Source organism: Neomonachus schauinslandi, chromosome 5 (genome assembly GCF_002201575.2).
Source record: "Neomonachus schauinslandi chromosome 5, ASM220157v2, whole genome shotgun sequence".
Lineage (NCBI taxonomy): Eukaryota > Metazoa > Chordata > Mammalia > Carnivora > Phocidae > Neomonachus > Neomonachus schauinslandi.
The window spans coordinates 101,193,798-101,218,706 of record NC_058407.1 but is presented as its reverse complement, the minus strand read 5'-3'; the positions used below and the strand labels follow the sequence as shown (position 1 = coordinate 101,218,706).

Below are 24,909 nucleotides of genomic sequence, written 5' to 3'. Positions count from 1 at the left end.
CATATATACACATATATTCAGATTCCTCACAGGGAAGCATTATAGCATTATGACCAAGAACATAAGTTTTGGAGTTTCAACTGATCAAATTCTGAATCCCAGGTAATCACTCAACAACTCATGTAACCTCAATCTCTCCAAGCTTCAGTGTGCCCATCTTTGAAATGTTATGACAATTCTTATTTCTTAGACGATTACTGCAAGGATTAACTGAGAAAACGAAAGAAAGTACACATCCTTGCATGACACACAGAAAGCATCCAATATCAGGTATTATCGATTATGTTTTATGGGGAATTATGGAAAGACTAGATCTCTAAAATGCACTTCAGTCCTAAGGATGTATTATTAACTCTAAGTGTGCTGAGGAAGTCAAAACTCCAACTTGAAGAGCACAGCATACTGGGGCATTGGGTTGGGAATGCAAGCAAAAGGTGCGTGCTCTCGTGCACCTACATCCAAGCTCCAGGGCCTAAACATCCGAGATCCATGGCAGTTCTTTACTTTGTGCTGGATCAGCTATGAAAGAAGAACCACTTCCTACAAACTGTTCGTAAGATATAGATGAGAGTATTCACCTATAATAAAACAGAATTCTAAAATTCAATGTCCTGGAGAAGAAAAAATTGTACTACTTTGAGGCAGTAAGGTATCCATTATTTTAATTTATTGACAAAATCAGCTCTGCACATTGAGAATTCAAACAGAAAATAAATTCATTGGTAGGTCCACAGTATGTCATCAAGACTCAGAAACAAGAGAATGGGCATAAAATAGAAAATTTCCTGAAAATATTATAACCAATATTGAAAGTTCTGGGGTACTAGTGAGATTGGCCCTAAGTGCCAACCAAAAGTCATATGCTAATTAAAACTTCACATAATTCCCCACAATGAAAGCAAAAAAAAAAAAACCCAATACTTATCTTGCCTAATCCATACTATTAATCTGAGGATCACATAAAACAACAGAGATCAAATAAAATAAAAGTGCTTATAAACTGTAAGGTAAGTAAAAAAATTTGAAACCCATTGATATTTAATATTTCCCTCTAAATTCAGATAAGAGCTACATAATTAAACATCCGTTCTAACCACAACAACTTAGGAAGTTGGTACTTACAAATGAAGAAATGAAGGATTAAAGAGGTAAAGTAATTCATCCAAGGTCACATAACTAATAAACATAGATAGCTGCATTTAGGTCTGACTCCAAAGCCCATGCTTTTAACCACTATGGTACTAAATCCAGACCACCTCTGTGAAGAACAGATTAAAAGAGATGTTCATAAAATAGGAGCAATTCCAGAAATACTATATATTGTACACTGCCCAACACAAAAGGGCCTCATTCCTCTCGACCACGAACAAGAAGAAAATCAGGTCTTTTCCCATATCCCATTTTTCCTTAAAGGATTTTTAAAAACTCCTTGATCCATGTTCTTTTTCATACATGCTTAATTTAGTGATGTGAGAGTTAGATCAAAGTCTAGGAGAGCTGGAGAGATGAGGACAATATCAGTTAAGAGCAAATTATAAAAATATGTGAGAATTTTCATAGAGCTGGTTCAAACTGCCTTTTATTGGGCTCTAACATGAGAAAGATGTTTTGGAAAAAGTGACCCCAGTCAAATGTCACCAGAGTAATTTGAGGGAAAAAAGCACATACTAATAAATCACCATATCACATTCATATAATTATCCTATACTCAAAAGATTATCTTTTTAGGATGAGATGGTCATATTTGAGCAGTTGTCCTAGTGACTTATAGGGGTAATCACTGAAACTCAGTTACTCCCACATGGCTAAAAACAAATAAGAACCATTCAAGAATGACCACAAATACAGTCTTTACTCTCTATAGTACAAGAAATCAATCACAAGCCCATCTGTGTGAGACCTAGCGAGTAAGAACACTATTTGAGAGGGGTACAAAGAAAAGGATGGATTGCCAAGAGGAAAAAAGTCATTTATTAGACTGTGACAAGCTTTTAAATGTTAGCATTATCATTAACCAACTGCCTGATTCTCTGATTCACACACCTGCCACCTCTAGCCAATGCTATCAGTCCTAAACTTGGAAGTAGGCTCACCTCCAAAACACTGGCACCCTCTTCTGACCCTTCTGTAGTACTGCATGCACACCAGTTACTGGGATGAAAAACTCTAATAAAGGCGTAAGTTAGTAACTTTGCAGGTAACATTTTCCAGATAATTTTATATTTGCAATTCCCTGGATGAACATAAAACTAGCTGAATAAAAATATGAGAGAGCAGATCTTCTAAATAAAATGTATGCCAATGAAAAGAAAACCAACTGTGTTCTCTTAATACTTTCAGTTTATATATATCAGTTGATTTTAATACAATAGCTACAATGATGACAATAACAAAAGCTTTACTGTGTACAATAAACCAGTTTAATCCTAACAACAACCCAATGAAGCAGACACTCCCATTCTCTTCATCTTACAGATGGAGGGAAAGTGAGGCACAGTGAAGTTAAATAACATGCACAGGATCACATAACCTGGTAGTAAGTGGTAAAGCTGAATTTCAAACTCAGTAACTATGACCCCAGAGCCAAAACCTAATTTTTATCTAAAATATCCCTGTGAGGTAGAATGAGATTGATATCCTGATAATAGATTGACAGATATTCTAAGTCTGAGTTGTAAGGAAAATTACAAATACATCATCCAAATCTCTCATTTTCAACAAAGTTCCAAACTGTACAAAAATAAAATACTACATGAAAGAGTTTTGGTCATTTCCCCATTCCTCCTCACTTGAAGATTCTCATCTTCTGGGTCTATAATGTTTTTAGGCATTCTTTTTACTTCTCATTCCTCTTTTCCATCCAAGTATGCCCTTATTTACCTATCTGGTTCTTTAAAAGAAAAAGATAAAAAAAAAAAAAAAAACTAATCCATGTTGTATGCTTTATTTTTTTTTTTATAAAGCAAAACTGTTTACCTATTTCTACCTAAGTTCCCTATTTTACTAGACCTTTAAAAAAAATATTTAAGACAATAAATCCAAATAGCATCATCAATTCCTTCTCTTTGATGATTACAAATATGATAAATTCTCAACTGTATGGAATTATTCAGGGTATTCCTACCTATAATCAGGGCTGACAGGCTATTTCTAAAAATACTAACTTTACTTTCAAACAGGATATGAAGGCACACTGTCTCATGATCTGTAGTTCAAAACAAGATCTACTTAGAACATTTCTGGATTCTGCAGTTTGCCTACATAAAGCTAGACATAATATCAAAAATTAAGAACACTTAATAATCTAAACACAAGGTAACCAAGCTCACTGCCATTCATGACTAGAAGATTCATCATGGGTGAGAACAAAAGATTCATTTGGATTTCTTTTTTATAACTATCTTTACAACATTTCATAATGTCAAAGTATACTTAGAAGTACAAACTTAGGGAACGTTCAAAGAATTAAAAGCATACATAAACTGCACCAGATTTGTTAGATCTAAGAACTGAACCAAGACAGTTATAGTTTTAGTAAAGTATGATCACACTGCTAAAGAATTATTCATTACATTATTCATATCTCCCGAATCCAAGTGTAACCAAAACAGCACAGGCGATACACGTGAAAAGGTGCAAGGAAGTGACTCCCTGCCAATACCAGAATTCTTCTCACCTCGGTCTGCAGGATGGCAGCCCGTTGTTCTTTAGCAGTCAAGGACTCCTTCAGCACTTCAATGTGTTGCTTACTATCCGAGAACTGGTTTGTGAGTGTTTCTAGCTTTGTCTGTAGGGCTAGTAGTTCTGTGTCCTTTCTGGACAGCTCCTGCTTCACCTGACCAATCTAGAGAAGAAAATAAAACACTGTAAGGAAAAAAGAAATGAAACAACCACCTCTGATCTGGATCTTTGACAGATCCAAGTCACAAAATATGAAACTAAATATAGCATTAGTTTTATGACAAAACATAATTCATCTTATTCCATCATCGAATCTTGGATGACCACCCATCGCCCCCCCCCCCCCAAAAAAGTTTTTCAACAAATAGGGAAATTCCAGGTTTCATGTACTGTGCCTCCTAAACACTCTTCAAAATCCCTTAGAAAAAGAACAGAGGGAGAAAAATCCCAATTCAATTAGATTACTATGAGATAACAGGAAGCATCTGAATACCACTGTGCTGATCAAACAGTTTTCATTTTATTAAGTCAGACCTCTTAAAACATAAAGCAGGATTAGTGTAGATGTAAAACAGAAGGGAAAAAGAAAACCTCCTAGCATTGCTATTTAAAGTTAAATTCAAAAGCTGCAGCTGGTATACTGTTTATTTTTTCATTCACAAACAAAAGTTTACATAAAATCCTTATCTTAAAAAGCCACCTTTTGTGTTATGAGGCATTATAAACCTGTGCCTCTTAGAAATCATATAATTTTGATGAGTTAGGGATACTGACCTTAAAAAAGATTCCACCTACAAAGTTATATCGTCTACAACATCAATACCAACTATATGGATAAAAAAGTATATGACTTAAATGCATAAAGGCTCATTCTGTAAGAATCGACATGTGTAATTTGAATCTGAATTACTGACAGAGTAATCCATAAGTCAAGAGGTGCCATTCATTCTGCCATAAATTTCTATCATCTTAACTTAAAAAAAATTTTATTTTAAACATCTCATTTACATTTCTACTGTTTCTAAGAATTTTCTAAATAGTCTCTTATTCTAAATGTGCACCAAATAAAAATCAGATTTGCTTTTACATTCTATTCTGTATCCTGCCTAGCAAGGAAGCTGTGCACTAACAGACAGATTAATTATTGGAAGTATAAATCTGACTGACAAGTCAGTAATTTCAGTATTACTGATGAAAGTTCTTCGTATTCTTTTCATTGAATGTACCTATAGTATTTTTACTATAATAATCTTAGGTATAAGGGACAATTTTAAGAACAATTTCCCATGAGGAAGTATGAAATAAATATTACTTTAATTAAAATTAGACTTTTAAGGAGTGCTAAAAATAAATGTCTACTCTTCTTGTTTAGCAAGAAGACAAGCATTTTCCTCATATGCATGAAAATTCTATTCGTCGATTTAGTTATTCATTCATTCCACAAATATTTCTATATGCATACTGTATGCAAACTACTTGAGGGTACTTAGAACATCAACAGAAGATGACTGTAAACGGCAGCTATCTTCATCCTGTAATATAAATATATACCCTGGAGTTACCACATACTGTAATGCTGTGGCATCTTTCATGACATCCCTTTTCCAACAAAAAGTACGTATTTATATTATTCCATCCTTAACATACCGTTTGCTCTAAAAACTGTTGTATGAATGAATATTCAGGAGAAATGTTTAAAATGTTATCACTTCCTCAACTAAAGAACTACTACGGTTTAAAGATTACCTCCAATCACACGGTTAAAAATAAGTATAAAATCCCTGTTTCCTCATCATCTACTTTATTAAAGAATCATCAAATACTAGTATATTGACCATAAAGACTGAGAAAGGGACAAAAATATTCTAAATGTAAAGCAGAGTTTAGAAGCACACATTTTCCATAAAAGTTAGGAGCATGAGGCTTTGCAGTCACTCACACCTGAGGATAAGTGTGTCTTTGAGTATTTACCTCTCTAAGCCTTGGTTTCCTAATCAGTAAAATGGAGAAAGTAAACTGACGCTACTGTACTGTTTGGAGATTAAATAAAATAATGTATGGAATGTGCTTAGCCTGTTGTCTGACACAACAAAGAAATATTTATAATAGCTAAGAAAAAAAAAGTAAAGTGATACATCAACTACGCCTCTAGAAAATACAGTTACCATAAATCAAATCAGTCCCTTTTAGACAAAATATTTCACTTTACTATCTGTACTATAAAGGGGTCCATAAATAGTAAAAACATCAAATTAGCAAAGGTTTGTTTTTTTTTTTTTAACGCTGCGTTCCTGTCTTATCCCACAATTATTTTCAGAAGCAGTTTTTTCCTGACACTGGTGTGACATACGCGCACATGGCGTAGTACAGGGCAGAAGACGGAAGAGCTCACCAGCGCAGGTTCTGGAACAGATTGCTTGTGTAAAAATCAAGCTCTACCTCTCACCAGATATATCACCTGAGCACCACATGGCTACCTCAGTTTCCACATCTATAAATTGGGGCTGGGTGATATACCAACCTTAGCAGGTTATAAGTGCTTGAGTGTTAGCTATTTTATTATTTTTGTATTATATTTTGAAATGGACTTTTAAGTTCTTTAGACAGAAGATTAAACTAGATCTAGAGACTTTATGTTTCAGGCTAATTCTAATTTACTAGATAACTCTAAATAAGCAAATCACTTTCTATACATCTGTTCTAAAAAAAGTAACATTTGTTGGGAAATCACCTAATGGAGACTTAAAGATAATACATATGAAGTTAAAGCTCTTTACTCAAGAATTTCAAATTCTAAGACAGTCCATCTTAAAAGTTCTCATCAAAAGAAGAAAAAAAATTTTGTGACTATGGTGATGGACGTTAACTAGACTTACTGTGAAGATCATTTTAATATATATATATCTCAAATCATTATGCTGCAAATCTGAAACTAATATAAAGTTATAAATCAATTATACCTTACTTTAAAAAGAAAAAGAATTTCAAATTCAAATAATCACTAGAATAGAGAACATCTGCATATTCTTGTATCAAAGAAGAAACAGAGATTACCATTCATATAAATCAAAAAGTATCTACAAAAGGAAGGGAAAAAAACACACTTTGAAGTACCATCCATACAGTGACAAGAGCAACAATAAAGAACAGAACAAGTGAGGGCTCACTGCACACAAAGTGACATATGGGAAACTGGTGAACAGGAGTCAGTTAAAGCAGAGCAGGCTGGTTAGTGCTAGTGTTGGGCAAAGCTGCCAACCGGAAAACGAAAGTATAAGCCACCCAGAAGCCAGAGCTAGCAGGGTCCCACTGTGGGATCGCTGAACACAAAGAGTAAATCTTACGGCAAAGACCTCAGCCTGAAGACCAGCCGCTCTCTTTTTCAGCTCCTCCCCTTGAGCCTCTTTCGAACTTAGTTCCTCCTTCAGTTGCTCTACCTGTCACGACATTGTTATTCTTTTTCACTTATGTGTCAATTTAGGTCTTACTATTTGCTTTTCAGCCAGAGCAGTAACTGGAAATAACAATAACCTATATAACACAATCAAATCTGTTCCCCTAATTCCTTCTGCAAAGCACCCTAGATAGTTTCTCTATTTTCACAGGGGTTTCTTAATGGACTTAAATGTGCCAATCAACAAATGGAAAGCAGAGACTGTATTATAGTGTATTTTCTCAAATTAGGGTGAAAAATACAAACTAATAGAAACTTGAATATATGAATTTTTAAGTTCTAAAACTGACATAAATTTTCAGTAGTCACTGATAACAGATTCTTAAAATAATAAAGGAATATTCTACTGACTTTTACGCCAGGTATGAGTCCACAGCAAGAAGACAGAAACTGGAGAGGGAGTTAGAATAATTGTGTATCATTCCTCTACAGTTCTCTGTTCTGAGAAACTGGGAAACTAATACAATTGGGATACGAGGGGTACTTATTTTCTAGCTAATATTTTATAATCACAATCATGATTTTAATTAAACCAAAACAAACTTGGCAAATTGATAACTATAATAAACTAGATCCTCCAATGTGCCTAAATAGTTTATAGAATCAAACTAGATGGCTGTGGACCTAAGGAAAAAATATTGTGACTGAGTTTCTAAATACGGACTGACATGCCATGCTGATATGTATCTTGAATTGCACACGGGTAACAATAAACCTGATACAAATGCATCTTCTCCAAGGGATAGAGCAAAGGGTTTTTCTTTATGGAACTGTATTTGAAGGGAAAATAGGATATTATTTAAGCCATTTCAGAAAAAAAAAAAAAAGTGGGGGAACTGGGTTCCTCTTAGGGTTTTGACTTTTAAAATACTACAGAAGAGTTAAAGAACTTGGTGTCTCATGTAGTGAGAAAAACTCAATTTGGATATAATTCTACTAAATCACCTCAGAAGCACTGATAGATATAAATCTTAAACTGTGACAACACATATCAGCCTTTCTTTTAAAAGTGAAAACTTGAAATAACAATACATCAGTAATTCTGACTTTAGTTCTGGGAAAGTTGCATTTGAAAGAATTCTAAGTATCCTTCCTGAAGTCTGATAAAACAATGTGAAGTTCTTCATCATCACTAAGGAAATAGAAATATGCATCAATATCTCAAAACTCTTTTAAAAATTACAGTATCACAAACCATTACCTTATTTTTCATAAATTTAGAATGGCTCCGATAGACCTCCATTTGTTTCATTTCTTCTTCCCGTTCTTCAGTACTCAAGGCCCCATTTGATTTCAGCATCTGAATTTCCTCTTCCAAGTCTCGGAGCCCACGCTCCATAGAGGATATTTTTGAATCCTGAAGATAATGGAAGATATAGACATTAAAGTATTCACAAAGAATCAGAGAAGTTGAAAAACTCAGTCTTTACAGATGGTGAATTTAATAAAGATAAACAAATATGCAGGAAAACTGCTGTCTAGCATTTGGTGCCTTGCTCCTAAATTATATCCTTTATGGCCACTTGGGTGAAAGGAGGACAGTTCTTATCTAGAATATGATTTTTCCTGTCTCTTCCTCAAGTCCGCACCCTCTCATTTAAAGTTGAGAGAATTACTTTAAAAAAAAGTAGAAGAGGGGCGCCTGGGTGGCGCAGTCGTTAAGCGCCTGCCTTCGGCTCAGGTTATGATCCCAGGGTCTTGGGATTGAGCCCCGCATCAGGCTCCCCGCTCCGTGGGAGGCCTGCTTCTCTCTCTCCCACTCTGCCAGCTTGTGTTCCCTCTCTCGCTGTGTCTCTGTCAAATAAATAAAATCTTAAAAAAAAAAAAAAAGTAGAAGCAATGGAAAGCTAGTTAAAGTTTCTTTGTACTTCATGGTCAAACAAATTTCTAGGGAAAAATTTTGTAATATTAACAGAGAAACTGTTCCTAGTTACTCTATCATTCTACTGTGATCCCTAAAAGTTTATTTCTGCTCCCAAAGGAGGGAGAAGAAGAGTAAAAGTGTTTCAAAGACTTATGCAATAATGTGTATAACTATATTTGCAATAATAAAGATTTTATAGCATCCCATTGTAAAAATAACAAAGGGATGAATAATTATGCTAACAATTAGTTTATCATATTACTTATTTTCTAGTTCTCTACACATTTTAAGTATTTTGTAATAATTTTTTTTAAAAATCACTGTCCTTGGGCGCCTGGGTGGCTCAGTTGGTTAAGCGACTGCCTTCGGCTCAGGTCATGATCCTGGAGTCCCCGGATCGAGTCCCGCATCGGGCTCCCTGCTCAGCGGGGAGTCTGCTTCTCCCTCTGACCCTCCCCCCTCTCATGTACTCCCTCTCTCTCATTCTCTCTCTCTCAAATAAAAATAAATAAAATCTTTAAAAAATAAATAAATAAATAAATAAAAATCACTGTCCTTATAAATCATCATCTCCACAAATATCACCTCCCAGCAGAACATTCTTCTATGTTCAATTCCTTGGTTTTGCTTGTCACAGTATCTAATTTATCCCCTAGTTAAGATGTTATCAATTGCAGAAAGATCACTTTAGATGTCAATTACAGAAAAATTCCTACATAAAATGAAGATTTTATATCTAAAGTTGTATATGTTTATTCACCTAAGAAATAAAGAAGTAGAAGCATAAATTAAGTATAGTTTTATTTTATTTGGAACATCAGAGAAACCAGTCCTTTAGAAAGTAATTTTGAAATTACTTCCCTTTGCACTTTATCTCAAAGATTTCTTGACTGACATTCCTTGCTATCATAATTCTTACAGCATGAAGATAAAAGTTAAAGGATTTATCATGAGACAAATACCACTAGCAATTTTTAGGTTCAGGGGAGAGAAGGGGGATGTACTCATTGTCCTGCATTGTGTTACCTTTAAAAATATCACAACAAAAATTTTCTTTTACAAATCTACTCAAATTAAACTTATATTTAGTTCCAAATTAAATGCACTGAAGTAATGCAATCAAGAGATACACTAAACATAAATTCTGAAATCGGTGGGTGCATCCCATTTCTACCAAAGCCTAAAAAAAAAAAATAGTGGGCCACAATTAATCTCCTGGCCCATAAAAAATAAATACAAGCATAACCTGAAAGTATTGTGGGCTCAGCTGCAGACCACTGCAGTTAAGTAAATATCACAATAAAGCAAGTCAAATAAATTTTTTGGTTTCCCACTGCATATAAAAGTTATGTTTATATGGTCTATTAAGTATATAATAACATTATGGAAAAAATGTACATACCTTAATTTAAAAATAACTTATTGCTAAAAAAAATACTATCATCTGAGCTTTCAGTGAATCATAATCTTTTTGCTGGTGGAGGGACTTGCCTATATGTTGATAGGTACTGACTGGTCAAGGTGGTGGCTGCTGAATTTGGAGTGACTGTGGCAATTTCTTTTTTTTTTTTTTTAATATTTTATTTATTTCTTTGACAGAGAGAGACATAGCGAGAGAGGGAACACAGCAGGGGGGAGTTGGAGAGGGAGAAGCAGGCCCCCCGCCTGAGCAGGGAGCCTGATGCGGGGCTTGATACCAGGACCCCGGGACCACGACCTGAGCCGAAGGCAGACGCCTAACGACTGAGCCACCCAGGCGCCCTGACTGTGGCAATTTCTTAAAATAAGGCAACAAAGAGGTTTGCTGCATCGATTAACTTTTCCTTTCATGAACAATTTCTCTATAGCATGTGATACTGTCTGACAGCATTTTAACCCACAGAACTTCTTTCAAAACTGGAGTCAATCCTCTCAAACCCTGCTGCTGCTTTATCAACTAAGATTACGTAATATTCTAAATCCTTGGTTGTCATTTCAACAACTTTCACGGCATCTTCACCAGGAGTAGATTCCATCTTAAGAAACCACTTTTTTTGCTCATCCATAAGAAACAACTCCTCATATGTTCAAGTTTTAGCATATGATTCAAGAAATTCAGTCACACCTTCAGGCTCCACTTCTAATTCTAGTTTTCTTGCTATTTCTGCCACATCTGCAGCTCTTCCCCTACTGAAGTCCTGAACCCCTCAAAGTCATCCAGGAGGGTTGGAGTCAACTTCTTCCAAATTCCTATTCAGGTTGATATTTTTACCTCTTCCCATGAATCACAAATGTTCTTACTGGCATCTGGAATGGTGAATCCTTTCCAGAAGGTTTTTTATCTACTTGGGTCCAGATCCTTTAGGAGAATCACTATCTATGGCAGCTATAGCCTTATGAATGCATTTCTTAAATAATAAGACCTGGAAATCAAAATGACTCCCTGATCCATGGGTTGCAGAATGAATGTTTTGTTAGTAGGCATGAAAACAACAAAAATCTCTTTGTCCATCTCCATCAGAGCTCTTCAGTGAGCAGGTGCATTGTCAGTGAACAGCCATATTTTGAAAAGAACCTCTTTTTCTCTGTAGTAGGTCCCAACAGTGGGCTTAAAATATTCAGTAATGTTATGAACAGATGCGCTGTCATCTAGGCTTTGTTTATAGAGCACAGGCAGAGCAGACTCAGCATAATTCTTAAGGCCCCAGGATTTCTGGAATGGTAAATGAGCACTGGCTTCAACTTAAAGTCACCAGCTGCATCAGCCTCTAATAAGAAGCTCTGAAGCCAGGTGCTGACTTCTCTAGCTATGAAAGTCCTAGATGGCATCTTCTTCCAATAGAAAACTGTTTCATCTACACTGAAAAGCTGTTCTTTAGTGGCGCCACCTTCATCAGTGATCTTACTAGGTCTTCTGGGTAACTTGCTGCAGCTTCTCCCTCCGTACCTGCTGTTTCACCTTGCACTTTTATGTCACAGAGATGGCTTTTCTTTAAACCTCATGAACAAATCTCTGCTGGCTTCAAACTCTTCTTTTGCAGTTTCCTCGCCTCTTTCAGCCGTCACAGAATTGAGACTTAGAGCCTTGCTCTGGATTAGCCTTTGGCTTAAGGGAACATTGTGGCTAGTCTGATCTTCTATCCAGACCACTGTAACTTTCTTCATATGAGCAATAAGGCTGTTTCACTCTTATTCATGTGTTCACTAGAGTAGCCACTTCTAATTTCCTTCAAGAACTCTTCCTTTGCATTTATAATTCAGCTGTTTGGTGTAAGAGGCCTGGCTTTGAGCCTGTCTCAGCTTTGGACCTGTCTTCCTCACGAAGCTTAATCATTTCTAGCTTTTGAGTTAAAGTGAGAGACACGTGACTCTTTTCACTTAAACATGTAGAGACCACTGTAGGGTTATTAATTGGCTTAATTTCAATATTGTTGTGTCTCAGGGAATAGGGAGACCTGAGGAAAGGAAGAGTTACAGGGGAATGGCAGGTCAGTGAAGCAGCCAGAACACACGTATTTATCAAGTTTGCCATCTTAAATAGGCACAAGTTTGTGGCGTCCCAAAAACAATTATGAGAGTAACATCAAAGATCACTGATCACAGATCACCATAACAAATATAATAATGATGAAAAAGTTTGAAATATTGGGAGAATTTCTAACATGTGACACAGAGACATGAAGTGAACAAATGCTGTTGGAAAAATAGCACCAAAAGACCTGCTTGATACAAGGTTGCCACAAACCTTCAATTTGTAAAAAATACAGTATCTGCAAAACACAATAAAGCGAGGCACAATAAACCAAGGTAGGCCTGTAAACTATTTTCATTGTACTATCTGAAAATTCACCTTTAAGATTACTATACATCTTCCTGGGAAAATCAGGATGTAGTCCCTTAAGAATAACTAAAATACTAAGCATATGCATGGGACTAACCTGCAAATGAAAGGTGGTTGACCTCTGACATTAGGGGGGCGGGGGGGAGATGAAAAGGGGCCAATGGAAAGAGGGACTGTATTTCTAGTACCACTGGTACTCCACACAAGACAAAATTGCCTCCAGCTATGAACTCAAGCTCCACACATCACATAGACAACCTCTAACTCTACAAAGCCCCCACAATGCCCCAAGAAACATTATCCATCTTCTCCTCTAACTCCAACACAAATACAGAGGCAGCTCTTGACCAAATCAGCATCCTCACTACCAAATCATGTCCCATAAAAGCTTCTCCCCAAAAGGGACCAAACTATAACTGTGAAAGTCACGAGGCTGCCACTGACTGCCCAGATAAGAGACCTGCCAGGCTACTCACTGAAATCAAGCCAGAAAAGCAATGTCTGATATGCTCAACTTGTTCTAGCACCAACTGAACCAGACTGGGTTTAAGTGAGGACAGTCCTTCCAACAAGGTTTCTTATTCCTAGAATGTATAATAATAAGTAAATAAATTCCTTATCATCTTGCTACTCTGTACTTCCCCAGCCCTGGGTTTCCCATCATTAATCAGCCAATTCCAATGAGCCTACTGGAATCCCCTGTTCCTTGTTAAATTTCTCAAATCCTCACCTTTTTTCCCCCCAAATTGTCTCCTTATCCCAAGGTAAACTGACTTTCCCAAAGGATATACTTTCCCTGCACTCTCTCCAATGAAGGTCACTAATGCCCCAGTACCAGAAAAGAGCAGGGGAAAAGTGCTGCCTCCCTTTATTTACAGCTCACACTCCTTTTCACTTTACCCTCCTCACTGCTGCCATCTAGGGAATTCCCAATCACTCCTGGCCATTTGAAAACATCTTTGGCACCTGGCTCACAATCAATTGTCCCTTCAAATGCCACTCCTGCCATCATCCTGGGATTTCAATGTCCTAAATTCCAATGATCTCATCCACCAGTCCATTTCAGCTATCCACTTGATAGGACTACCCTCTGGATCCTAAAATCACCCAGGACTCTCTCCCCAGGCCTGTTGCACCATCATTTTCTATTTGCTGTTCTTAAACCTCACAGAGATCTCCACTTCCCTGTCACATTTTCTCCCAACCTGTCAGCCCACTCTGAATTCTCTTCCTTCCTATCCACACTACATTCTTGTACTGATCATACAAACTACGCTCTCACCATAATGCTCAATTCATCTGCATCCCAATAATTCTGCCATTATCTACCTGGCAAAACTCTCATCTAGAGCAGTACAATAAGTCTTCCCTGTTCCTCCACTACTAAAGAAAAAAGGAAAAAAATTAGAGAAGAAGGAAGGGGAAGTGGAGTGGAGAGGGAGAAGATGGGAGGGGGAAGAAGGCAAGAGAAGGGAGGAAGAGGAGGAAGAAAAGGCAGAGGGAAGAGAAAAGAAAATTACATCACCTGGAAGACAGGTAGGCTCTTTAATGGTCTATCAATCATCTTCCTTTCCTCTTCCCCCCAAGACTACTCTAGACCTTCATAATTCTCTCAAGCTCATGCCACATTCTCAGGAACTCAACTATTTCAGCTGTGATTTCAGCAAAGCATCCACCTGACCCAACTGGGCCACCAGAATCTCAGAATCTCTTGCTTCTTAACCAAATGGCTGAAGGTTAACACAACTTAACACAGATCCACTACCAGTTAATACTATTATACTTCCCTATTCTATCCAAAGGTGAATAACATGATTTTGGAAACATAGGCATATTCATGTGTTTTATTCTTAGGTTTAAACAGGGCTTAGGAAATAAAATGTACAAAGAGATCTGTGGGAAATGTGAACATACAATGAAACCTTTTTAAGGCTCTTTACAGGATTATGTTCAAGACTGCTAACTGTCTATAAAGAACCCAGAATTCTACTAATTTAGAATTTGTTTGGTAAATCCTTTCCCCATTGGAAATAAAGATATACACAAACAAAATTTTAAGAGGAAATCATTTAAATTCAGAGAAAAGTTCTTAAAACTGTACTTGAGAAGCCTCTATTTCGATAAAACTATATACCAATAACTAAATATTCTTGTTGTATCACCAAATATTAAATAAAGGCCCAAAAGCAGAAAGTGTCAAACTTTTTAGGGAATATGAAGAAGCTAAAAAAGAGAAAGAGAGGTCCTTATCTGTAAGAGTCTTTCAGCTTTTGTAAGAAAGACTATGATGTTCATAAAAATAATAATAGCAGCAGCAGCTAACAGTTTATGATATGCCAGATACTATTCAAAGTGTTTTACTTGCCATAACTAATTTAAACCTCAAAACAACCTACGGGATAGCAATATTATTACCACCTTCTATCAATAAAGAAATTGAGGTATAGGGAGGTTAGGTAACTTACTCTGTGTCATATAACTGGTTCAAGTAAAGCCAAATTTTGAATCCAAGGAATTTAGAAGGCAAGCTCTTTTCTTTTTTTTTTTTTTTAAAGGTTTTATTTATTTATTTGACAGAGAGAGACACAGTGAGAGCAGGATCACAAGCAGGGGGAGAGGGAGAGGGAGAAACAGGCTTCCCGCTGAGCAGGGAGCCCGATGCGGGGCTTGATCCCAGGACCCTGGGATCATGACCTGAGCCGAAGGCAGACGCTTAACGACTGAGCCACCCAGGCGCCCCTAGAAGGCAAGCTCTTAACATAACACAGAGCCCAAAGATTTCTAACTATTCATTAACTTAAGTCAGAGTTTTTCAAAAGTATGGTCCATGTTCTATGTGCTGGATCCCCCCAGACCTTTTCAAGAAGTCTGCATAGTCAAAACTATTTTCATAATAATACTATGACTTTATTTGCCTTCTCCACTACGTTAACATTTGCACTAAAGGTATAAAAGCAATAGTGGGAAAAAACTGCTAGTGTCTTAGGACAACAGACAGTGGCACCAAACCATACCAGCAGTCACTGTACTCTTCAGTGTCAGGCACTCACAGAAAAAAAGAAAGAAATATCAGAAATTAAAAAAAAAAAAAAAATAAGTAAGCTCTCAGCCCAACGTGGGTCTTAAACTCACGACCCCGAAGTCAAGAGTCACACGCTCTGCCAATTGAGCTAGCCAGGCACCCCTAGAAATAAAATTTTTGGAAGACTGCTTCCCTTGAGAATGCCCCTAATGAAGCAGTAAAATTTATTACTTTTAATTAGTCACAACCCTTAGGAACACATCTTTTTAATATTCTGTGTGATGAAATGGGAAGGAGCTAGGCATTTCTGTCCACTGAAGTACGACAGTTGTTCCTTCAGAATAGCACTTGTGTGCCTCTTTGAGTTGCAAGCTGCATTAGGTAGTTTTTTCATGGAACATCATTTTTACTTGAAAGAACAACTGACAAACTATGGCTACTAGACTTAGTATTAGGCAGGCATTTTCTAAAAATGAATGAATGAACCTGTCATTTTAAGAGAATACAGGGGTCCTGAGATCAAAAGGTTTAAGCATAGCTCATTTAAAGAAATTCTGGACAAGCCTTTTTGGTCCCATTTGAGTTATGATCTATAACTAAAAGGGAATAAAACTGAAGTTCTTTTAAAGTGTCATTTTAATCATCTTACTATGTCTTCTCAATCTACAAAATAAGTGAAATATTATTACATACCACTTTCTAAAACTCACACAGGAAAGTCTGTAATCACTTCAAAGTATAAAGTGACTCACAAGATTCTTGTAGATTCTTAACTTACCTTCATTTCAATAACAGTTTGCAGAGCTTTTGTTTTGGCAGAATCAGGTGCATTCTCAAATCTCCGATGCATCTCCTATACAAGAGAAGCAAAAAAGAGAGTAAGTGTCCTCCTTTACACTCTTGTTTTTTCTTAAAGGGAGGGTAGAGAAGGACGGGGGAGAGGGAGTAATTGTGTAAAGATGATGATTACCCCAGCCTTACATGACACTCTGATCCCTGTCCACCAGACCTTCCCCAGTGGATCAGAAAACCCACAGGCTGCATTCAGGCTAAGGAAATACAAGGGTCAAACATACAGGCATAAAGGGTCCCTGTCAGTGAACACCCAGTTATTTAAAATCAGTCACACAGATGAAATCAGTACAACAGATGGAAACTACAACGCAACCCCAGACTGGTGTGTCAATTTTCCACATAACTCTAAGACATATAAATCAGAACTCCAAACAGTCCAAAAGGGAGATCAGAAATATTCCCTTTTTAAAAGAAGAAATAAAAGCAGTCACAATCAGTCTGCACTGCACAGAGCTACTGAAAGCATTTGTGTTAACCACATCCTTTCTATAGCATCTACCCCAGAGTAACAACCTGGCTACCTGTGATGAAAATCTCTCTCTACTGGGGTGACAAGTAGAAAGAAAAAAGAAGATAAGGTTGTTCATGTCTACAAAATGTCATAAAAACATAACCATTCTTTTTCATCTAAATTTTAGTGAGTTCAGAATCAGGAAGAAAGGAAGCGATGGTAGTAATATCACAATTAAGGTCTTCAAGGGTCACAGTGAAGTTATCAGACCACCTCAGGCTATTTCCTGTCAAATTTAGTGAATGTCTCTGACTTAATCAGTCAACATTTCCAAAGTACCCTGGCATAGCTTCTAGTGATCCCAGAGAATACACAGATGAATACTTTCCATCTGAACTATACTTAACCATAATAAAAGGAATGTGTAATACTTTAATTATACCTTTCACCTAACTTATTCATTCTTGCCTGGCCAGGAAGAATGGTTTGAGAGAAAACAGAAAACAGAACTGCACACTTCACTGGGTTACCTCTTCCTCAAAGAGTAGTGCCATTAACTGACAAAAGTTCTAAATTATAAAGTCAACAGTTTAAAAACCAGTAACTTTTGAACATCCACATTTACCAGTTGGCTGCTGAAACTATAGTGCAAACCACTATTAATATATACCACCCTTTCTGCTACTTTCCTCCCTAACTCCAGCCTTAAATATTCAACAAGGTATCCCATCTGTACGTTTAACAAATACCTCAAACTCTTCAAGCCCAAGAGTAAACTCCTGGTGGTGCTCTAAAGCCTGCTCCATCCTTCCAGTCACTCAGGTGAAACACCTGAGTCTTAATGCCTTCCTTCTGCGTTCAAGCCACAATCAGGAAATCCAGTTAACTCTATCTTCAAAACATATCCAAAATGCAAGCACTCCTTGCCATCTCCACTGTTACCACTTGGAGTAAACCACAAACAAAAATATATCTTTTACGGGCGCCTGGGTGGTACAGTTGGTTAAGCATCCGACTCCTATTTTGGCTCAGGTCGTGATCTCAGCGTCACGGGATCAAGCCTCGCATCAGGCTCCACACTCAGCAGAGTCTACTTGGGACTCTCTCTCCCTCTCTCCCTTGTCCCTCCCCCAGCATGTTCTCTTTCTCTCTCTCTCTCTCTCTCTCTCTCTCTTCCTTTCTCCCTCCCTCTCTCTCAAATAATAAATCTAAAAACAAACAAAATATACATATCTTTTAAATCCAACAAAAAGCTCCTAATTAGGCTCCCCAACCTTTATCTTGCTCCCCTACAGTCTATTCTCAAAAGAGCACTCGGAGTGACCTTTAAGCATGAATTTAATCTTGTCACTCCTCTGCCCAAAACTCTTGTCATAGTTCCCTATCTGACTCAAAGCAAAATCAGAGTCCCTTCAGTGGCCTACAAGACCTCATCTCTTACCACTCTTCCCTCAGTTTGGAATTACTGTATTTGGAATAATCTTCTCTAACATACCAGACCATAAACTCCTTCAGAGCAAAACTGTCCTTTGTATTCCTCAGACAGTGTGTGACATGTAAGCAATCATTAAAAATTATTTCTCCTCCATATCCATTCTTTTGTTGGATGAAGGAAAGACTGAAAAAATGAATAAATTATCAGCTAGTTTTCTTCTTCACCTCACTACTGGACGACTCTTTCTACCGTATCAAATAAAGGACCATCTTGTTCCTAAATCTAATAGCTGTTGTCAGTCCACATCCTTTCTGAACTCCACATAATAGCTTTTTCTTTTTTTAAACCATAGAGAGAGTTAAGGAAGGAACGTCTTTAAAATTTTCAACTGCCTTCCATTAAAGAATTATCCTAACTCTAAAGGCTTATTCTCTGTCCTTTCCCTAGCCTAAGCACAGACAGACATTTTCTAAATTCCATCCTTGGAACTCTTCTCAGTTCTATAGCCCCACTCCAGGAACTCCACCAGCTCACAGAGAAACTTAACATGAATTAGAAAAAAAGCAACCCCTCTGGAGTAGATGCAACCTCACCATGAAACATTGGTTGAGTTTTAAGCCCCACTTGCTCCATCAGCAGGAAGCTCTTGTTTGGCTGAATAATGTGCACACCAATACACGGTAGCTCTTCCCCAATCCCACAGATTCAACTACAGCTGACTCTTAAACAACACGGGTTTGAACTATACTGGTCCACTTATACATGTATTATTTTTTTTTTTAAAGATTTTATTATTTATATTCATTAAAGAGGAGAGCATAAGCAGGGGGAGGGGCAAAGGGAGAGGGAGAAGCAGACTCCCTGCTGAGTGGGGAGCCCAACGCGGGCCTCCATCCCAAGACCCCAGGATCATAACCTGAGCCGAAGGCAGACGCTTAACTGACTGAGCCACCTAGGCGTCCTTATATGTATTATTTTTTTTTTTTAAAGATTTTATTTACTTATTTGAGAGAGAGAGAATGAGAGAGAGCACATGAGAGGGGGGACGGTCAGAGGGAGAAGCAGACTCCCCGCCGAGCAGGGAGCCCAATGCGGGACTCGATCCAGGGACTCCAGGATCATGACCTGAGCCGAAGGCAGTCGCTTAACCGACTGAGCCACCCAGGCGCCCGTATTATTTTTTTTAAATAAATATAGTACAGTACTGTAAATGTGTTTTCTCTTGTGATTTTTAATACCTTTTTCTTTTCTCTAGCTCACCTGAAGAATATAGTAACTAATACATATAACATACAAACTATGTGTAAATCAACCATTTATGTTATCAGTAAGGCTTGCAGTCAATAGTAGGTTATTAGTAGTTAAGTTTTGGGGGAGTCAGACATTCTATGCAGATTTTCGACTATAGAAGGGTCAGCTCCCAACCCCCTCATTGTTCAAAAGTCAACTGTCTTACCGTTCCATGGATAACCTGCAAAATCTATTTACCTAACCTTGTAGTGGACATCTATCACTCTTTCTTACCATGATATCTAATCTCCCTTTTATGTTTGGGGATTCCACATTTTAAGACAGTCTTCCTTCCACAATAAAAGCTAAAAATGCCACATACTTTTTTCCCCAGGCTTTCTTGCAGTTAAAGTCCAGACACAAGACCTCACCTCCCCCAGAATCTTTTAACAGAAGACTTGGGGACGTGAACAGTGACAATTCCGGCAATGAGTGGCAGAGGCAGCAGCTACCTTGAGCTCCCACTCTCAGGAATGGCAGAGGTTCCAAAGGTAGTGAGCAGTGTCAGTGGTGTCAGCCAAACAGGCTGCTGTGTCTGTGCTCTGCACCAAGAGCAGCACTGTCTTCACCAAACCGATAAAGGAGCACGATGGATTGGAGACTGGTTTTGGCTGTATAACTTCTGTACCCAGTCTCTCCAGCCCTCCTAGAGATTCTGCCTGGATTATAGCAACAGTCTCCCAAAGTTGATCTCTCCAGTAACACAATGGAAGACTGTTGCTTTAATTTAATTATTTTAGTTATTTCTTTCTCTACCTCTCCATTCAAACAATTCATCCACATCACCAGTGAATTCCAGGGTGCCAAATCTAGTGGACACCTTTCTGTCCTCATCTTCCTAGAACTCTCAGAGGCATTCAAAGCAGTGGGCCACTCCCTCCTATATACACATTTTCTCTTGACTATTATGACACCACACTCTCCTATTCTTCTTTCTCTCCAAGTGCTTCTTCTGTTTCTTTTGCAGGTTCTTCCTTCTAAATTAGACCCCTAAATACTTACAGTGACCAGGTGACAAGTCCTAAACCCTCTTCTCTTTTCCATCTAACTCTCTAATCCATAACATTGCTTAAACACTATCTGAAACACTAGTGAATTCTTAGGCCCTCTGCTCTGATTTTAGACTCATTTATCCAACTGCTCATTTGATATCTCTATTTAGATGTCTAATAGGTAATTTATATTGTCCATAACAAAACTCTTGATTTTTCTCTTCCTTAATCTAGCCTCTCATCTGATGAGTGTGATGAGAGATGAGTCTTCTCCATCTTATTAAATGGCACCACCCTCCCAGTGGTTCAGCCAAACACCAGTGTCTCATTCTTCCCAGATCTTCATTTCCCACAACCAATTCAAACAGGAGGCAGGGAATGCTCCATCTTCAAAATATGTCTTGAATTATTCCACTTTACTCCATTTCCAGTTCAGCTGAACCCTAGATTACTATGACAGCTGTTAGTTTCCTTCCACTTCCTCTGTCCATTCTCAAGAGAGCACCAGGGTAATCTTCACAAAGGATCAACAAAGTATGACAGTTTAGTCTGCTTTGAATCCTTCAATGAGTTTCCCATTTGCTTCTCACTCTCTACAAAACCAACATGATCTGACCATAATGGATAGAAGACTGGCTCTCCTGTTGTAAACTATTTTAAAATTAGATAAAATGCACGAAGTAACTGTTTTCAGACACTGGAAAACAAGCGCATAGGTCTATGATCCTTTGAAAGAGGAGAAACAAACACTGATGGCCCAGACTTGCTATTCAGTATGTGAAGCAGGGAGAGGAAGCCCAAACAGAAGATAGCAGTCATGCAGAACTCAGAAGAAGGATCAATGGATAAGATTCCTAAGACAGCAGAAACGTGCAGAGCAGAATATCACAGAGAAGGAAGGTAGCCATAAAAGCAGCAGTGCCTAATCTGACACAGGTCCCCTTGAGTCTCTGGCCAAACCCTAAGTGCGCATGCACTGGGCAAGACTCCACATGAAACAATTACTAGCGACAGAAAAACTATCAGAGAGCTATGAGTTGAGCAACTACCTGAACTCACATGGGGCTGGGAAAAATCCTAGCTCCAAATAACCAAAGTAGAGAACATCAGAGGCATTTAGTAGAGACACCAGAAAAGCCAAGTCTTAGAAGTAGAGCTAATTTAGCCCTGAAAGAGGAAAGGCTATCTTTGTCAGCCCTAACTGCATTTAAAAGCAAGTCCTCTAAAGATCAAGTTAATCCACAATTAATTTTCACAAGGCAAAACACTTCATTAAGGAAGAGAGTCAAATCCAGAACACACTAATCCAGGACAAAATCCCAACACATTAGTTCAGGCCATAACAATCTCTCACTTACATTAAAACAACAAACTCTTCAGCTTCCTCTGCACCTCCAGTTTGTCCACATTTAATCTATTCTCCACAATGTAAGCAAGATGATCAACTGGCCACACAGCAGATAATTAGTAATATTTATTCAATAAAATGAGTGTAAAACATTTAAAAGAATAAGCAAAAAATAAAATGAATCCTGCTCATTGTAAATCATCTTCATCTATTAATAAAATTCTATAACCTATACTTTACATTTTTCATTTGGTATTTCTGTATCAACTTGAAAACATTAAAACTGCATTTCTTTGAAATACCTCACAATTCCGATAGTGAACTAATTTTATCTGACTTCTTTCCTATTACCTAATTCCAAATAAGGTAGATTTCCAAATGTCTTAAGGTTAAACGATAATAATTTTAAATGCTAGCAAGCATGTAAGCAAAACATAAGGAAAACAAATCCATTTGAACAAAAAAAATCCTCCTTTGCTAAGGAACTAGGATGCATTTTAAACCATTCACAGGCAGAAGTTTTCCTATGAAGACATTTCTAAACCTATCACTTGTAACAAATTTCCATTCAGAAGCCTACACATTAAAACTCATTATGAATACATCTTGCAGTCAGTGAGCTGATAAACTCCCCTTTCCCACTGAGTACATCAAGCCTCTGACTCATGCATGCACTGTTAATAAAGAGAGGAGACAGGAAATAGAAATGAATGTACTATTCAAATAAAAATAAGAACTAGAATATTCTATTTGCTCGCTCTATTTCACTCCTTTGGCCTGAAATGAAACAATTAAAATACAGGTAGGATTATCTGGATCTTGTTATACTGTCAACTGTGGTAGACAAAAGAAAAGGTGTTCATTTCCTCTCATTAATTTACCAAAGAATAATGACTAATCTAGAGTTAGAAACCAAGCAAGTTAGGAATTTTCCTATTTTTCTCTTTTAAGTAGTTTCTTTTAAAAAGTAAGTCAACTTGGGCGCCTGGATGGCTCAGTTGGTTAAGCGACTGCCTTCGGCTCAGGTCATGATCCTGGAGCCCCTGGATCGAGACCCGCAACGGGCTCCCTGCTCGGCAGGGAGTCTGCTTCTCCCTCTGACCCTCCCCCCCCCCTCATGTGCTCTCTCTCTCATTCTCTCTGTCAAATAAATAAATAAAATCTTTAAAAAAAAAAAAAAGTAAGTCAACTTTTACTTACACAACTGAGAAAAAGGAGTATTTGTGACTGCAAAGTAGTACTTATGTCTGAAATTTCTTTCTTTCAAGTTTCAGGTTTTAGCCCCCAGCACCCTTGGTTCAAGGGTAGAAGCTCCAGATTGCTTGTGAGACCCCTTCACAGATTCAATCCTCCACACAAGTTCTGGGTTTACAGTACTCAAAACACAGAGGAGACAGGAATAAAGAAGACGGGGAGAATAAGCAGAAAGAGTCCTCGTGGTTCTCTGTGTCAGAAACCATTATACTTTAACCCTTTGCCATCTCTAGTAATGGCATTACTGAGAAAACGTGATCTTGTCAAAACAGAAATGGGCACAAATGATACAAGGAAAAGGGGAAGAATAACCTGAATATGGTATGCAACTGTCCATATTTTCCAAAATCACTCACAAAGCAGAAAACTTGGGACCCCCTCCTTTTTTTAAATTCTTCCTATGCTTTGTCTGTTTCTATTTTTTCTCTTACTTTTTTTCCTTCCTATCTTCTCTGCTTCTACCTTACAACTGCCAATGACAAAAATAGGCATTCCTCAGATATACTTGTTAGATTCAGAATTCCTAGCCCAGAACCTAGTCAAATATTAGTACTTTTAACCTCAAACATTTCTGTAAACCCCTAGATGATATGATAGCAGTTATGCTAACAAGGTTTGTTGATTGAAATATTATAGACACAAAAACTAGCATGAATGTAATAATGTTTTAAAACAAATTTATATTTTATTTACCACAACAGCATCTACATTTCTAAAATTCAGAGCATATATAGGTATGAAATATAGTATTTTTTTGGCCTACAGATAATGTTTGGTATGCATATGGAATGCAGATCCAACCATAGCCAACTTTAAGTATGTTCTGCTAACAGAATGAGAACCCAAACCTGGGTCTCAAACTTTGGTGTATAACAGAATTACCTATAAAGCTTATTAAAACTCTATATGCCCAAGCCTCAGGCACTGACCAAGACAAGTCTTGACTGTGGTTCAATATTTGTCCAATAAATGTCTTCACTTTTCTATCAATCAAAGGAAAAGTACTGCAAGAAACAATATAAGATCTAACAATAAGTAGTCCCATAAAAATGTAATTTCAGTACAAACAAAACATGATGCTTAATTTAAATTTATTTTTTTCTTCTTTGGCTTTTATTTGGGAGAATTATTTACCTGTCACTACAGAATCATTTTCATAAACAAAATGGAAAACTAATCACAAATGCTCCTGGATATGAATGCCATTTTAATGTTATAGTACTTCATCAAATCTAAGATGCCATTGATTGTAGTACATACCACTGTTTTATGTAGTGGAAAGAAAGGAAGGAAATGCCTCCAAATAAATTATGACACAAAACTTTTTCATTCAAAATTTTTATTTTATACTGACTGTAAGAGTTCTCTTGTACTTATTTAACCAAAGTTTAACTATATATCATTTGAACTGTTTTTATAACTTTCCCTATGTCAGTAACTTTG

The 24,909-nt window shown here is 37.3% G+C and overlaps 1 protein-coding gene across 3 annotated transcripts in view; it reads right to left on the bottom strand.

Annotated features, from left to right (window-relative positions):
• ERC1 (ELKS/RAB6-interacting/CAST family member 1) overlaps positions 1–24,909 on the bottom strand; it is a 511,631-nt gene that overhangs the window by 425,282 nt on the left and 61,440 nt on the right. For 2 of the 3 annotated variants that reach the window (XM_044914972.1, XM_044914973.1), the window contains exons 3-5: positions 16,620–16,694; positions 8,337–8,492; positions 3,677–3,844 (exon numbers count right to left, since the gene is read on the bottom strand). In XM_044914972.1, the coding sequence (XP_044770907.1) occupies positions 3,677–3,844; positions 8,337–8,492; positions 16,620–16,694 (399 nt within the window). Of the gene's footprint in view, positions 1–3,676; positions 3,845–7,034; positions 7,119–8,336; positions 8,493–16,619; positions 16,695–24,909 lie in introns of all 3 variants that reach the window. The other variant, XM_044914971.1, reaches the window with a different exon arrangement.